Below are 16,853 nucleotides of genomic sequence, written 5' to 3'. Positions count from 1 at the left end.
TTACCTGAAATTGTTTCACAGCAAGTGGACTGTTACAAACATTATATTGTTAGAAGAACCAACTTACAACTGAAGTTTGGTTTTCAAAGTAGTAATTTTATTGGTTTCAACAACAATAAATGGGAACACATCATTTTAGTTTCTCGTAAAGCCCAAGATTACCACAACAGCAGAATGTATTGCGTTACTGTACAATATAAAGCTAAATACTCCGTGGACTGCTGTAATAAAATAAAACTTCCCCACAATTAGTCAACATTCAATTATTTTAACATAGAAGAAAGCAGGTCAAATTAGTACACCATCAATGTAACACACATTTTCAGTGTCCAGTTACGTTTTCTTAACCAGAACATTTAGTAACATTCATTTAACATCAAATAATGAACAAGCATGGTCTGTGTTTATATTGCAATCTCTCAAAAGTGCTGACAAAAAGTAATTGCTTAACACAATAACCCCTTCCACCCAAAGCAGCAAAGGTAAAACCCAATAACCCAAAATATATATTATTCAAAAAGATACAATGTATTGCACTTTTATCCATCAAAGTCTGCTGGTTGCATATAGGAAGATGAATTTATGATTTGTGGTTCATTTCAAGACAAACTAACTTCACGGAAAATATGCAGATTTATATTGCTAATTAATTAATTTCAGAACAGTAGACCAATAGAAGTCATCCTGCTGAATTATAGGTATTTTAATATTGGCAATATGCTAAGTGCAGAACAGAAGCTTATTAGTTTTTAGAATAATGAGGTTCACAAACTCTACTGTCAAGTCACACTCTGTGTGTTTCTGTTAAATATACAGAAGAGAGGATTACTCTCAGAGATAACTTGACTCAGTATGGTCCACTACTTCAGTTGTGGTCACCCCAAGAAAGGCTTTTGGTCAACTGATCAAAAAATGGAAGATTTTCCTCTTTGGAAGAATCATTCTGTTTTTCACAGATTGAGCTGCGTCTGGGGGAGAAAAAAAGTATGTATGTTGTTGAAATAATTCTTCTTATTAAGAATAATAACTGTTAAATTGTTAAGATAGAATTGTTGAGAGTTCACATTTCTTTTACAACAATTTAAAATGCGTGCATGTCTAGGAACTACAAAGTGCAGCAATTTCCAGAGGCTGTATCACTTAATGGGACAACCTTCAATTCATTATCTGTGTTGCGACCCACCTTACTTGCACAATTCTCCAATAAAGATAAACTAGGAGGTTTCATGTTTCAACAGTGAATCAGAAAGACTTAAAGGACTTGATCGCAAGGGGACTTTCTGATTCACCATAAGCAAGTTAGTTAGGAGCCCACATATCAAGGTCAGTTTTAATGCAGCTACCCTGAAAAATTCAAGCCGAAGGTATCGGCAACCATTAATCTTTTTAAAAAAGATTGTGGCTCACCCAATATTGGTGACAATGCTTTATGTGGAAATAGAATCCTTACCCATGAGACTGGCAGCTGAGCCCATTAGTACATGAGCAGTACTCATGGGGCCCCTCAGGCTCCTGGTCCCAGGACAGGAGATCCAGCAGTGGGTTTGATGGGTCATGGCAATGTTCCCCCTCTTTAGGCAATGCAGTGCAGACTGGGAACAGCAAAGCTTAACCAAGGTGGGGAGGGAGTAAAATAAAACATTGAACACATTTAAAATAGATCAATAATCCAACAGCTTCTCTGGGACCCACATGGAAATGAGGTTTATGTTTACGGTATAACCACCACTATAATATACTGTACAGCAAATGGTCTGATTAACTTTTGGACTGAAGTTTTAACTCCTGGAACACACAGATCTCTTTACCTTTGTAGAAAGCACAGCACAGCTCACTGTTGCAGTCGCTCTGGTATTCACAAATGGTACCTGGCCCTCCTTTAATGCTGTTTTTCACACAGTGGCCCCAGACACACAGGTGTCCCTCACAGCATTCCACATCTCTGGTGCAATTCTAAAAAAACAAAAGGTAGAAAGTAACTGAAAGATGCCTGTCAGTCCTGGTAAAAAACAGTAAGAAAGCAGCTATTAACTGTTTAAACAAATGTACTAGTGATTAGCATATTTATTGAAAATTGAGTGAAAGCAGTCACAATCTGTGTCTCCAGTATATTACCGTCAGTAATATAGTTTCACAGTACACATGTTTCACAACCCACATCCAGATTTCTTGTAAGATGCCACTTAACTGTTGATGTCTGAACAGCTTTGGATTTGTATTCCTTACTATGAATGAATTACTTCTACACTGTGTAACCACAGCCTATCTGCTCTGTGCTGACTGCTATATGCCATTCTGTTTCCTAGGCAACATAAAATATCCAGGAAGCTGTTTAAGAGGCTCAGAATATACTGTAAAATGATATGCACAATCTCATTACTGCGCTTATCTGTGCGATTAATCTTTATGGTTTATTCATTATTGTATTAAGCTTGTTCCTGGTACATTTGTTTTTTTTATCAACAGGGACTTTTTGTCTTTTCCAACTACTACTACATTATTAGCACTTACAGTATGTGTTATCTCCCGATAACTGTCAATAACCTTTCACTATAACAGGCTATAAAACAGGTGGTTTTAATTAGAATAGTTTTTCCTCATCTCTAACTGTTAGGTTCAGGTTTTGCAACATACATCTGCTATCAACTACCGTTTAAAAAGTAAGCAGATTCACATTACATTTTCATATTTACTGTTGTCCTTGCAAACGTTCAGAGCGGTCCTTTGTACAATTACTGAAATGCTGCTTGTACCCTTTTTGATACAGTCTTGTTTTACCTGAGATCAGGGACAGCTCTTCATCTCTAGTTTCTTGAATCTCTTTCACGACATAAATATCACATATGAAACACATGCTAGATCAACAAAAGTGTCTATTTGAATAAGCAGAAGCAGCTATAACGCAACGCTTGATGCTTACTAGCTCTGCAATGGCATACACAACGTCAGTGCGCCATTTGGCATTTACATGCCTGGTTCAAGTTAAAAGAGTTTTGAAGATTTTAAAAAAAGATAACCTACCGAATCCTGCATCTTGCAAGGCAGACACTTAGACTGCAGCAGTCCAGACTGGCAGTAATTCCCATTTCCACAGTCCTCATTAATGATGCATTCCTGTGGGAAGAAGCAGCAGTCAGCTTCTATTAATCAACACCTGAGCTGAATTACACAGCACCATTTTCACTGTGAAATATTAAAGCGTGTCGGGACAGCTCTCTGGGCTCACCGGTTGATTCTGATCTTTTTGCTGCTGGAAATCATTCTACTTGAGGGATTTGCAGAGAAATGTACAACTTTAAACGGTTGTGGGAAAAACTTTGAAAGCCAATGTTAATGTCAGAGTGCATATTTAAAATATTAACTGTTAACTGTCACTGGGCACTAATGGGCCTGGAGAGTGCACCACGGCGGACTATAAAGCTGCCTGGCGCTGTTGCGAAATACAGAATCATTTGTACACCTGTGTTATCTATATGCAACACACACACATCATTTTTGACTCACTGCACTAGTAGTTATTCCTCAAGCAGCATACATAGAGAAAAGGCACTGTGGACATTTGAGCTTATTAAAGTATTTATAATCCACTGAGCCACCACCCTCATCATTCCTGGAGATATGAAAAACATCAGCTGCACACCACCAACCACTCTACACATGATATGCTTCAAAAGTGTTGACAATCTATGCAACATAAATATCACCTTCATTGAGTAGAAATAAAACACTATAAAAAAAAATCCATGCAAAGTGTGATCACAAAAAAATACACAGATCACCATGACAAAGATTATAAACTTAATTGATAACAAGGTTAATCACAACTCCATGAGTGGTTCTTAGGATTTAGGTAAAAAAAAAAAAAAGTGTGACATGCATTTACACTGTGTTGCATGACATTTTGAAACAAACGCACATGCAAAGTAAAAGAAACAATTCCTAAAATACTGCCTTAATTAGTTCAAACAAATGCACAGTTCACAATGATTTTCATGGAGTATTGCTACATTAGAGCTTGATCTCATATATTTTGTACACATTTGCTTTTGCAATTGAGTGAACTCATGAATACAATCTGTCACTGTTACACAAAGGCTCTGTTCGTGTTCATCTCCCAAAGAATGTTTGCTGTCCAAACCAAATATACAGTAAAAGCAGCCTCACTTTCCTCTCTCACTGCTTGCTTTGTTTTTCTATCAAAAAATATATATATATAAAAAAAAAACATCCTGTACTTTAACTATATCATCAGTTTATGGGTCTTTTTGCTCAGGGCGCATCACCAGAAAATAAACTGAATACAGCATCATCTGCAGTTCATTAATTTTTACTTTCTGGAATAAAAAAAACTGTACCAATAACTTTATTATGTTTTCATGCCAGTGGGAAATGTGCACCATCACAGTAGAGAAGCATATCCCTGGTCATTACATCAGACATTTTGATATTGGATATACATTTTCTGATATCTCTAATAATTAACTCAGTTGATGAGTCCTAGGAATATTTTCTGGAACGTATTAAAATGCAGTATATACTTTACTGTAAAATGGATGCACACAGTGACATGGGTATAGTGTATTTTTGGTCTTTATTAGTCATTTAACATTTGTTCAAGTCATGTGCTCCAGTGACTTTGCAACACTGTGGGCTCCACCTGCTCTATACTATTGATTTTCAAGAATGAGGACATGACATAATGCCGCTGCACTCCGCAGCCAATAAATAAAATGAATTTAGCTACAGGAATATAAATATTATATTAGAAATTTGAAGCTATTTACTTTTCCACAGCAGGAATAAGTTTCTCTATATGAATTAAGATAATTACAGTACTGGCTCTGGTTGCATTTAGCTGGCATAGTATTAAAATGGCCAAAACAGAAATGTGGTTGTTTCTTGAGCTTTTATGTTCTTCCATTAATAAGACACTGTATAAATCTGATCATGTGAAGGCAAGAAAAACAGCTTCCGACATTGGCAAGGGCAGAGGAAACATAATTCTAAGTCCATCGCAGAGAACAGATTAATCAGCGTTTGGATAGAGCTAGAGCTTTTGTAATATGACTCTTCTGTGTTTTTTTTTTCCTTCTTTAATGCAACTAGAATATATTTATGTGCCCAAATGGTTGAAGTATTGATGGGTGGCATGAGAGGTTTCCAGGCAATTCTGGTGATTCTAATAAACTAGACACTTGTGTTTCTATTCAGCATCGTATATCCCGGCCAAGACTATAAATACATTAGCTATCAGTACCATGAAAAAGTATATCACCATGATCGATATCTACAGTAGTGTACGTACATGTAAAAAGTGTTACATATGTACAGCCACGTGTGTCACATAAAGAAACTACTGTAAAACTGTATGCAACACTTGTGATTGGCCTTTCAATTAACACCCATTAGCATTCAAGGGCTGTACATGTATGTCATAAGTTAACCAAGCTCCTAATTATAATGTTCCTTCAGGGAAACGTGACAGTCTCATTGTTGGGTTGATTTTCTGCTCACCTTGAAGCATCAGTCTGCATTTTTACCCTCATAATGACTCTCGCACAGCTATACTTCAGTACTGAGAATGAGGCATGCAACAGTATAATTAAATAGAAATACAAAACCGACACAGAACATTGCCCGATAGCAATATTTTACTTTATAGTCTTAATGTGGATATTTTCCTTTCAAATAGTCCTTTAAACATATTGAAAGACGACCCTTTTTTTCAGCTAATGAACACTTCTCTACGTGTCTTCATCTTACAGTACCTCAGAATGTTTCAATGTGATGGCTACAATGTATTTATGTACCACTTTTATGGACTGTCATTTCAACTAATACCAAGGTTTTATCTTGCTCCAGTCTAGACGGTTCACAGTGCCAATTCTTTTTATTAACTCGTTTGATTGGCTCTCATGTCCTTGGGTTGTTAGCAGCTCCCAGTTCATTCGTTAGCACCGACACAGAAAGAAACTCACACATCAGGCATACAGCAAAAACGTGATTTTTCTATTCCTTGTAAATAAACAAGTTGTCTGAAGTTTAGACTAGGACATGCTTAGCTAGCTTCTGACGATGGAAAATTAATCAGAGGCTAGTATGTTCGACTAATACAGTATGCTATGAAAAAAATGAATGCTACAATAACTTTTTAGCTTTTAAAAAGTTAAATGTATCTAATGCATTGTATGTAGAGGTGGGTGTTTCTCCACAGGGTAGTTAGCCATACTATTTGGTTGATATATATGGATTGATTGGCTGCCAGCCTGTTTCTTCCTCTCGAATCACTCAGCTACAAGAATGTACATTTCAAGGAGAAAAACAAAACTAGCCTCCAGCTCTCCGTTCTGTGGTTTTAAGTAACAGACTTGTGGTTCAAATCCAGACAGGATCACTTTAGGGGAAAAAAAGATAGCTGTAAACTGCCGTGCCAAGAACAACAAAAACAGAGCAGTGGTTCTTGAATGAATGGAAAGCATCAGAACTGTTGAGCCCTTTGGAAAAAAAACCTATGAGTCATGTAGGCAAATGTTAGTGCCTTTATCAGTGTGCAATATTGAAATGTTCTGTTTGCAAGACACCAATCACACTTCACAGCAGATAAAAAAAAACAAATACACTTTTTATTAGATGGGTTTGCTTTTTTTTCAGTATTACGTGAAGTCTGAAGGATTCATATATACTTGTATCTTCACTGTCAGTAAACCACACCGCATTTGGAGAAATATCTTACACCATGTTAGAGCTTATTAAGCATTAATTCAATGGGAACAGCTAAAAGCCTCTCTCCACTATCTGCGGACAGGGTGTCATGGTAACAGCAAATTGGTGTGTGCTTTATTCAGCGTAGCAGACATCAGAGTTGTGTCTCATGAACTGATGAGGAAGAGTGTCAATACCATGTGAAGGATTTAGAGTCTACTACAAGTAGAATTACTTACATTGCATTCTAAGATAATTGTACAGGGACCTCGACTATGCTTATAATAATCTGAACATAAAATATTTTAAAAGATATGGCTCAAGAATAGCTTGAATGAAAGATATTTTTTATGATAATACATTTCTATGATATGTGTATATAAATGTCCTGGTAAAACTTGTTAGTGCTGTAGAGTGTAAAGTTAAGTGTACTTTGAATTTCCAACAGCAGCGTGCCATTTATAAACTTCAAGGTAATTGTGCAATAAAATATAATTGAAAACGTTCTGCTTAAAAACCTCTATAATATAAAACTGTGACATGTTTAAAGATCCTGAGATAGTGATGTAATTTGGGTTCAATTCAAAACTACCCTTAGACATCCACATTTGAAACATGTTTGGCTACTGCAATTGTTTAATAGGGCTAGTTGTGAAATGTGCCATGTGTTCAACATGTTGTAGCAGCACCCAATGAAAGCTTAATGCAGACGTCTCTGTGTGGTATGAAATTGAAACTGCTTCCCACCATGTAAGCCTATTTTTGGCCCAACAGCAATAGCAATGAAAGCTACACATTATACTACAGACACACTTGGCTGTGAAACCAGTCAGGTTAATCACCCAAAAGCAGCCCTAAATGCTGAGTGTCCTTTAGGAAGTATACTTGAGGGCAGGTTATCATTGTCCTGCACATACCAGACAATACGTTTTAGGTGCTGGTAATGATCAGCACACACGCTTGCTACCCATAAAATTCAATGTAATGATTTGTTAAATTAATTTACCTAACTGGCTTCCGTGTACATCCATCTTCAATGCAAAGAATGTTAAACAAACAAACAACAACAAATACATAAATACTGTACATAAATAATACCTTTACAAAAATAACTTTTGTCCATAAATCTTCCACAAATAACTGTACTTCAAAATACTAATAGTAAGATGCTGAGAAATATATCCTGAACTGTATTTATTTTAATAAACTCCCATCAAGGGCTTTGAGAGGGTGCGGTAGATGGAAATGGAACTATAGTTCACTCTCGCTCTTTCTAAAGGTTAGGTTCATGAACCAGCATTGTTAGTCACAGTGTTATTTATTGCCAGAACTCTGATACTCAACAGCCACATTTGCAAGTGAAGCCTTAAAGTTGACCATAAAATGCACTTTTTAAATATTACTTTATTATACAGCGTTTTGTGATGGTGGTATCATGAAAGGCTTTTCAATGTTTTATTGTTCATGTACTGTCAGACAAGACATTCATTGATTTATTTTTTATTGTGACTGTGCCACAAAAGATGGCCTATAGCTTGTCAAGGCCTGCTTTCAGAAAAAGAGCTGTTCACTGAAAGCTTAACTATGGCACAATATGCTTTGACATAATTTACCAGGTGGTCTGAGGGCACGTCCGTGGCTGAACTGGAATTGAAAAGCAGGACAACTGACCGCCTGCCTTCCTATTATTATTATTATTATTTATTTCTTAGCAGACGCCCTTATCCAGGGCAACTTACAATTGTTACAAGATATCACATTATTTTTACATACAATTACCCATTTATACAGATGGGTTTTTACTGGAGCAATCTAGGTAAAGTACCTTGCTCAAGGGTACAGCAGCAGTGTCCCTCACTGGGGATTGAACCCACGACCCTCCGGTCAAGAGTCCAGAGCCCTAACCACTACTCCACACTGCTGCCCTAGTGGCTTTCAGCTTGGTGGCATCAAACACTGTCTGCACTCTGCACCAATAAATCCACCAGTAACTGACTTCAATGACTGCACTGAATGACCCCTTTACATGAGATGAGTATGTTTTTTATTCACTGCAGTATATACACACACACACACACATTAAAATGAAGGTTAAGTTATATTATGATCTATTCAATACCAACAAATATGAACTCAACAGACCCTCTTCCAAGTTGCTGGTATCAAGTTTGTGTTGCTTACAACGGATACCAGAAAAAGCTGATTGAAAGTTGTTCTTTGTAGACTAGACAGCAGTGGAGCAGGACATGATTAAAGCAATGCTCGTGCTGGCTAAGGCTGAGCACACATTAATCACACAGTCAATTCAAATCAGATAATATCCTCTTTTGAATGCACTCACTGGGTAATTATCAGCCATTGTTCACTATGCCAGTGAGGTGTGAAACTCACAGAAATCACACAGGTCAGCTGGTAAGATGAATGACATTTGAATGTGTTATATCAGTTTGAAGCAGAGTGATATTTGAGTACACTGAATAAATAGAGCCTGGAATGGAAAGGTAGATCACAGAAAAGGCACAGAAAGAAAAAGAACTAGAGCCTTTGGTTGATTTCAAAATACAATTATGGTATGACAGGCAGTCAAGCAGGAACACCCAAAACCTGGCATGGTTAGACCAGTGATGTGTCCTGTCAGGCAAGATAAACCAGGGGAAAATGTAGTCAGTGGTAAACTAGGTCAGCAACATAAATCTCTCACAACTAGAAATACCAAACCTCTATCAGCATCTCCAGTGTTTGTTACTCTCAAGCTTAAACAAATATTGTAACACAGTTTGAATTGAATTAAAGGGTTCTAGATATAAGTAAAAGTGGGCATGCATATTGCGCAACTTCAATAAACGCATGTGTCCAGGAAATTAAGAAATGTAATTATGCATGAACTTTGAATGCAGTAGAAATTTTCCACTGCATTTTCTACCCTGCTCCAATGAATTAAATCAAGTGTATAGGACATTTATTGAGATATCTCTACCATTCCCATCAAAACAAAACAGTTTCTCTTCATTTTAAAATGAGCCAATTTTCAGAACAGCTCACTTACATGCTTCATCTCTCCTCCTTCACTGCTGGATGATGAGATCACAGTTTTTGAGAAGAAAGTGGCTCCCGTTTTATTATCTGTCACCTACAGCAAAAAGGAAATTAAGTTTAGTTTTAAATCAAGCATGTACATCTATGGCTAAAAATCTACCACCACCCTACAGAATTAACCAATTTTGCTTCATAAAATAAAATGAAACCTACTGAATAATGTTATATTAACATATTGAATTACATACTACTTCATGGTTTTCCATATACTTCACAAAAAACGGACGCATTGAAAGTTGTGACATTTCAAAATCTAACATGATATTCTGTACTACTATTATGGCTTCCGGTAGACTTTTGCTACATCATTTTGTAATTTATTTGATTACATGATGTTAAATAAAATACCTAAATTATGTTCATATAGTTCATATAGTCTCAATCCTAGGTGATGCAAAACTTTTTGTTTAAATACTATGACAAGCCATATTGAGTTTAGAGGCTTTTAGAAAACCACAAAAAAACACAGTCTGTCGAAAAAAAGGCCTTGTGGTTTACACAGGGAAGTTTACGCTAGAAAGTCATGAGAAAAAAAAAAAAAAATTGATGGTGCAGGAGTCTTGCTATCTATCCTGACACAGGGAGGGAGGGAAACTGTCCTTCATTTGAAGGAAAAAAATCTCCCTTCTGTGAGATTCTAGAAAGAAAAAAAAAAGATACTAAAATAAAAAAATAAAATATTCTGTTGAAAATGAGAATTAGAAAGACACACTTCTTTTTTTTTTTTTTTGAAATAGGTGGCGTTGACTGTTGACTGTTTTATATCCAAATGCAAAGGTTTTAACTGAAAAGGTGATCCGATTGCTCATTTTAATACTGATATGAAAAACACATTAACGGCATTCAAAGTTTCCGATAACATTATTCCTTGAAATTTTAAACCAAAATGCAAAATATAAAAGATAGTATTCGCATAACTATATATCAAGGGTGACATACAGTACCTTGTCAATTTTCTCAACAGTGTGGTAGGATGTATTCCCAGCCATAGTGTCTGTGCTGCTTTCATTGTGGTAATTTGGTGGAAGGTCATCCACATTTAATTCTGACTCTTGAACGCTCTCGTTGACCATCTAAGACACACACACACACAGTTTTACTAGTGATTCTTTATGAAATAAATGCACTTTGATAGGACTACATTTAACATTTTTGGTCATATTGCATAAGACTGTGTTCACATTCCTATCTTGCTCTTGGCTGGTAGTTAATACTCTATGGTGCAGAGGCAAAGATTCTGAGCACATAAGGACGTACGATCTGAACCATTTAAGGTGCATAAGGAAGCCCAGGTTAAGAGGGTAGAATTTCCAGCCTCTGTTTAAAGACATTTAGGCGATTCCATATGCCCACACTCAGATTTATCTGATACCAAAACTGTCAGTAAACAGCAACATTATTTGTAGAGCACATTCTAGTACCCACTTTGATCTTGTACATACAAATAACGTTGGTACAGTACAGTGACATTGTTTGGACAGCAAATTTTAATACCAGTAATATTATAACTACATGTCGTGCTTTTTTGTACAGCACTTTATATCTTTAGTCCTGCGTCTGCACATAATAATAGCCTATAACAAGCTGGTACGCCATTCATTATTCAATTTGGTCATTTGTCCTGAGTAATCCTTCTTAACTCTATGCCACACAAGCAGCTTAAATTAAAGCCAGGTTTTTCAGTTCTACAAACAGATTTGAGACAAGAATCCCTTTATTCTGGCGTATGGTCTCAAGGGCAAATAAGTTGTTTATTTTAGAGATTTATTATAGAGATATGTTCCCATTAGCATCTAGCAGTAACCACCCTCAAATATAATAAGCCAATTGCCGTACTACAGGAACCAACAGTGCAACTGCAGCATATAGCCTACATTATGAATTGCTTTAGAACATACAACATAAAACTAATAATCTAATGATCCAAGAATACTAATTGATCATGTTTAAAATAATTTCCGAAATGAAAAGAAATATCGATTGATGTACTTTCTGATCACATGCATAATACAAGATACTGTTTAAGTATTACAGTATTTATTAAATAATGAACAAACTACTACCAATTACTATGCCTATAGTTCACGCCATATGCTAAGGTACACATTTTTCATATCGATATTTTTTTTACGCAAGGCTACCTGGTGCACCGCCTCCTCCAGTTTGTGTTGCGTGTCCTCCACCAGCTCTTCCACTTCTCTGAACATGTCGTTTAAAGTCGATTCTCCTTGTGTCAAACTCTCTGGTAAGGTGATGTCGAACCCGGCGTCGGGGTCAGTTGGGAAAGCTTTGGCTTCCCCAGAAAGACAGAGTAGGATAGCCACGAGCGGCAGCATCCTGTACACTAGATCAGACGACATCCCTCCTCAGTGTGTGAGCTTCTGTTCTGAGGATTTCGTTCTGTCTTGCTGTGATGGTGCAGTTCAAAACCAAAGAGCTGCAGAAAGAGAAACCCGGCACAGAAATTATTTTAACCCTTCAAGACCCACGGTAGGCTCTCTTCACACTGGCCTCTATTCATGAAAGTGTTTAGCTTTTTTTTTTTTTTTTTTTTAAATGTTTATCGAGAATTTCATGTTTACATTTTTTCTTAAATAGTGAGTGATTCATCAAACTGTCATTTCAAAACACCGACATTCGGAACACCTTTTCTGTCAGATTTTCCATCTGTTTCATGCATAAATTAAACTAGACGCTCCCCGTGGACCACCTATAAGACAGCCTAATCAAAATAAAAAGGGAGCCAAGTCGATCACGAATTGTGGATGAAACGCAATATCAAGGAATCAACAATGAATCAAGTGCAGTAGATATCAACACAGCTAAAGTGTATTGCAAGGTTACATGTAATATCATGCTGATGTTCACCAAATTGTAAATATTAAGGATTTGCTGTTTTACTGTAGGTTCAGCTGTATTTTGTTTTTATTCTTTGAAGTGTTTAAGTTTTAAGCTGTTAGTTAAGATGTTTTATTTATTTTCTGTATCCAGTCATGGTAGATGTTATTTCTGCTTTTGTTGTATATGTAAATAGCTCATATATGGATCTATTCAGAGAAAGATAAATTAATAAAAATAACTTCTCTCTCTCTCTCTCGGAAAGGCTGTGCAGCTTGCTCTCTGGGAGGGGTAGGGGGTGAGGGGTCAACCCCAGTACCTCACATGGAACATGGATGAAGAAAAAAAATCCCATGAGAGCCTAGAACATTTTTCTTTTGTGGGTTTATTTGGCAGGCAAAAGAAAAATATTTCTTTTAGAAACAGTGTGGGACCAAATTGCACAATACGCAAGGGTCCACCACCATCAAAATATTAAAACAATTGGGCAGTGACTGGTTTCATTTTTAATGTGCAACTCTGGTAATGTAATTAGAAATGCAGCTATATTATTATGTATAATTAAGACGTGACTTCTAGCAGTCTGCTTTAAATCCTCCCTTAATTCCTTGCACAGGTTAATAATAACTGCGGTTGTGTCAAGTCTGAATCTTCTTAACTCTTCATCGGGCATGTTTAGAAAATAAAATCTTTCCTTAAACATCCTAGGATGGATTTACCACAGCTTTGTTGAGCCCGAATGCTGTCAACCTGTAAGCGGCGTTAAAACTACATTACTAGTCAGCGCTACAACTGCAAAGTCATGCGGCCATCGTGTTTAGCATACAGCATGTAATTACACCTGCGCATCAGCAATATTAGCTGATTCTGCAAGTGAATCCCTCCTTGTTGTCTCGCAGCGTTAATTCCTTCCATTTTTCACCTGCTATGGCAAACATATCCGACATTTCCTTTCGACCCATCGTCATATCAATAACATTATATTATAGAAACAATAGAATGCATTGTCATTCTGTGTTGTCGATATAATCACTGTGCAACGATGAACTATCAATTCAAATGAATGAATGCCGCCGACGCCTTGAGACTCTGAGCGCGAGCAATTACATCACAAAGCCACCGTCGCCGACTTCATCTGACGGGTTACAGAAATAGAATACCCCGATGACGTCATTTTATTTAAAAAGCACTGCAATGACTTACTGTTACGCGTTGTTATATTCGCTACAAATTAAAAGAATGTGTTTTATGTTTAAAAAATAGATATATAACGATACATCAGTGCGTTATTATTAACTATCCTGAATATTAACATGAGGAAGGAGAGTAAGCCACAGCAGGTGCACGGGTTCCTTTGAAATCAAAAAAATCCTTACTAGTTAGATTGATTGTTTATCTCCTCTAGTCTACAGATTATATACTGTATTCTTTCTATGTCTCGTCTTGCAGACCTGTCTTGTGATGAAATCAGATTGTTACCTGGCCTTCGAAAACACCTGCTCCCGTACCCACACAGCAGCGTACAAATGATCCCTTACTGCTGCAGTGAGAAGTTGATGCCTGCTGTTTCCGACTTTTTTTTTATCCCATGCTAGAATCGGATTGGCTACAAGACTGCAGTGTCGGCTGCCTGATTGTGAGGTAAGCCTGGAGCATGTGCAGATAATGGGGTGGATGTGACAAGGCTAGTACAGTGTACACCCTGCTATTACTAATGACAACACTGTTGAAGAATGAAGATTTTTCCTTAGAGCTTTCCGTGCTTCATACTAAATGTATTTTATATAGAAGTATTCGGATAGAATTATTTTCCCTTTGCAATCACTTCAATGTTTTGAAAACAGGATGAACACATGGCTCCGCTCCAGGTACACGGGTGGAACTACTGCATCCTCTGTGCTTAATAACATACCACAATATTAGTCACTAGGTATTGAACAAAATACAATGGCAATCTCTTAACATCCAATAGAGTAACAACAAGTCATTTACCACAAAAAAAAAAATGTTTTAGTGCTGCCAATTAGAAACAGACATTAATCACTGTACTTCACCAAACCCTGTATTGATTGCACTGTAATGTTCTGCCACCTTGTGGCCCTTAAAAGAATATATTTATATAATTTTAGGGAACATAACAGAACATTGCACAGTATGAATAGCAGGTTTTATGTATTGACTAACCTATTGATTGATGAATTCATCAATTTTGTTTTGATCCTTTTTTTATGGAAAATATCGGCTAGGCCTTTGTTAACTGTAACAAATTAACATCATTCTTATATACCAAGTTCAATCAGATGTGCTTTCTGCTCCCTCTTGTGGGAACACTGAGGGAAGCAGTCTCATATACATGCGATGAAGCCGTCTTATATTGGTATCTGATATTTGGTCCTGTGTGGAGTAGTGGTTAGGGCTCTGGACTCTTGACCAGAGGGTCATGGGTTCAATCCCTGGTAGGGGACACTGCTGCTGTACCCTTGAGCAAGGTACTTTACCTAGATTGCTCCAGTAAAAACCCAACTGTATAAATGGGTAATTGTATGTAAAAAATAATGTGATATCTTGTAACAATTGTAAGTCGCCCTGGATAAGGGCGTCTGCTAAGATTTTTTTTTTTTTTTTTTTTTTTTTTTTTTTTTAATAAAATCTTTGAATTCCAGAAATATCCTTATCTTTAATAAAATAAAGACAACCAGATAGGCAAGCACAGCCAGAAAGTTAGAGATAAGTCTAGGAAGCCCTTATTGGGAGGTAGTGTCCAAAACATGCCATTAGATTTACAGTACATGTTGTTTGTTGTGCATGCAGTACAATATATTTTGCAATCCATATATTGCACTATAGTATTTACCAAAGGCAGTTGGTTGGTTCTAGGATAATAGAATGTTGGGCCACCTGGAAGTGGCATGTGCTCATCTCAGGAACCAAAGAGAGGTAGTGCCATCTGAGGACTCTTTTCTCAGGGCCAGAGGGTACCGTAAACTCTAAACTCCTTTCTTCTGACCACATCAAAGCAGAAAGGCAATCCGCAACATTCCAGAAGCTTTCCCATCATTCTCACCTGTTGCAAGGCCACCTGTCTATTCCTTACCACTGGCCTGGCCCTTTTTCTGTGGTCCATTTCTGTGTCTTGGGGTTATTTGTTCAACTTACACTCCAACGGGATAAGCCACCTCTGGATTTTATTTGTACATTTTACAGCAAATGTTTTTATGATATGGTTATGCTACCTCCCGGGTTTTTAGCTTCCTGTTTTTCCCATTTTAGTCTGGCAATGAAATAGTTGCTGGCTGGACATTTAACCTGAAAACGTATGTCCTAAATTACTCTGAAGTAAATGTAATAATGATAAATGTCCAATTAAGATAACGTAATGGCTTTTAAAATATAAATAATTTGTTTCAACACCGAAAGGTTAAAAGGTAAAGCCTGGTCTGGAAAATATTTCTTTTGTCTTTTTGTAATTGTCTTTTTTCTCCAGCTGGGGGAGTAAAAGATTCATGATAGAATTTTCTTGAAAGTGTTTTGTACAAGGTAGAAACGATTTTCTATGAGCAAATTATAAAGGATTTGTGACAATTTGTTGCTGTGTGTTTCTGTTTTGAATCATTAAAACATAGTCAACACAAATCGTCCTTTTTTAAAACCACTTCCATTCTTAAAACCCTTTTTCACAAAAAGAATCCCCAAAATTCTAAACTAGGAATTGTGTTTTAATATTAACCCATGTAAAGAAAACATCTCTGGGAAAGTAATTTACTTAGTTAAAACAGTTGTATACAATGTTTCAAAACACATTTTCCTATTAGCACTAGCAATTTAGTGAGTGTGAATATGATGACTGTCAACACAGCATTAAAATACTGCAGTGAGTAAAAAGAAACCAAAATAACCAGTTGAGCCTCTGAAATAACCATCAAAGCTTTCCTTCTGATTTTCACAGTATTATCTTTAAGGGTACTTTCAACATTGCTGCACACTGACATTGAGCTGGTTCTGCTGAAATAAACACCAGATGAAATGTTGCTGTTATATAAGCATCTGCATTTTCTGGAAGATCTCTCAGTGTCCATTAGCGGCAGAAATGATCCCAGCTTGTCTATAGAAGTGGGGTATAGTTGAACAAGTTGGGAAGCGGATATCTTGCCATACTTCTATCACTACTTTTTGAAAGTAGACAAATGATTTGCAGGGCTTCTGTGGAAACGGGCAGC

At 36.8% G+C, this 16,853-nt stretch overlaps 1 protein-coding gene across 3 annotated transcripts; it reads right to left on the bottom strand.

Annotated features, from left to right (window-relative positions):
• Positions 1-75: 75 nt before the first annotated feature.
• Positions 76-14,259, bottom strand: LOC117432201 (dickkopf-related protein 3-like). Of its 3 annotated transcripts, none has more exons than XM_034053771.3 (8): positions 14,116-14,259; positions 11,940-12,235; positions 10,743-10,871; positions 9,749-9,832; positions 3,022-3,114; positions 1,809-1,953; positions 1,451-1,607; positions 76-968 (listed from the first exon to the last, which is right to left on the bottom strand). In XM_034053771.3, the coding sequence occupies exons 2-8, from the start codon at positions 12,156-12,158 to the stop codon at positions 866-868; spliced, it is 930 nt and encodes a 309-aa protein (XP_033909662.1). In that variant the 5' UTR covers positions 12,159-12,235; positions 14,116-14,259; the 3' UTR covers positions 76-865. The 3 variants fall into 3 exon arrangements, with proteins under 3 accessions (XP_033909662.1, XP_033909663.1, XP_058858177.1); XM_034053772.3 differs by having other exon boundaries at positions 14,088-14,188; XM_059002194.1 differs by lacking the exon at positions 9,749-9,832.
• Between the last annotated feature and the right edge of the window lie 2,594 nt (positions 14,260-16,853).

The sequence above is a fragment of the Acipenser ruthenus genome, chromosome 27 (genome assembly GCF_902713425.1).
Source record: "Acipenser ruthenus chromosome 27, fAciRut3.2 maternal haplotype, whole genome shotgun sequence".
Taxonomy (NCBI): Eukaryota; Metazoa; Chordata; class Actinopteri; order Acipenseriformes; family Acipenseridae; genus Acipenser; species Acipenser ruthenus.
This window is presented reverse-complemented; position numbering and strand designations above follow the sequence as displayed.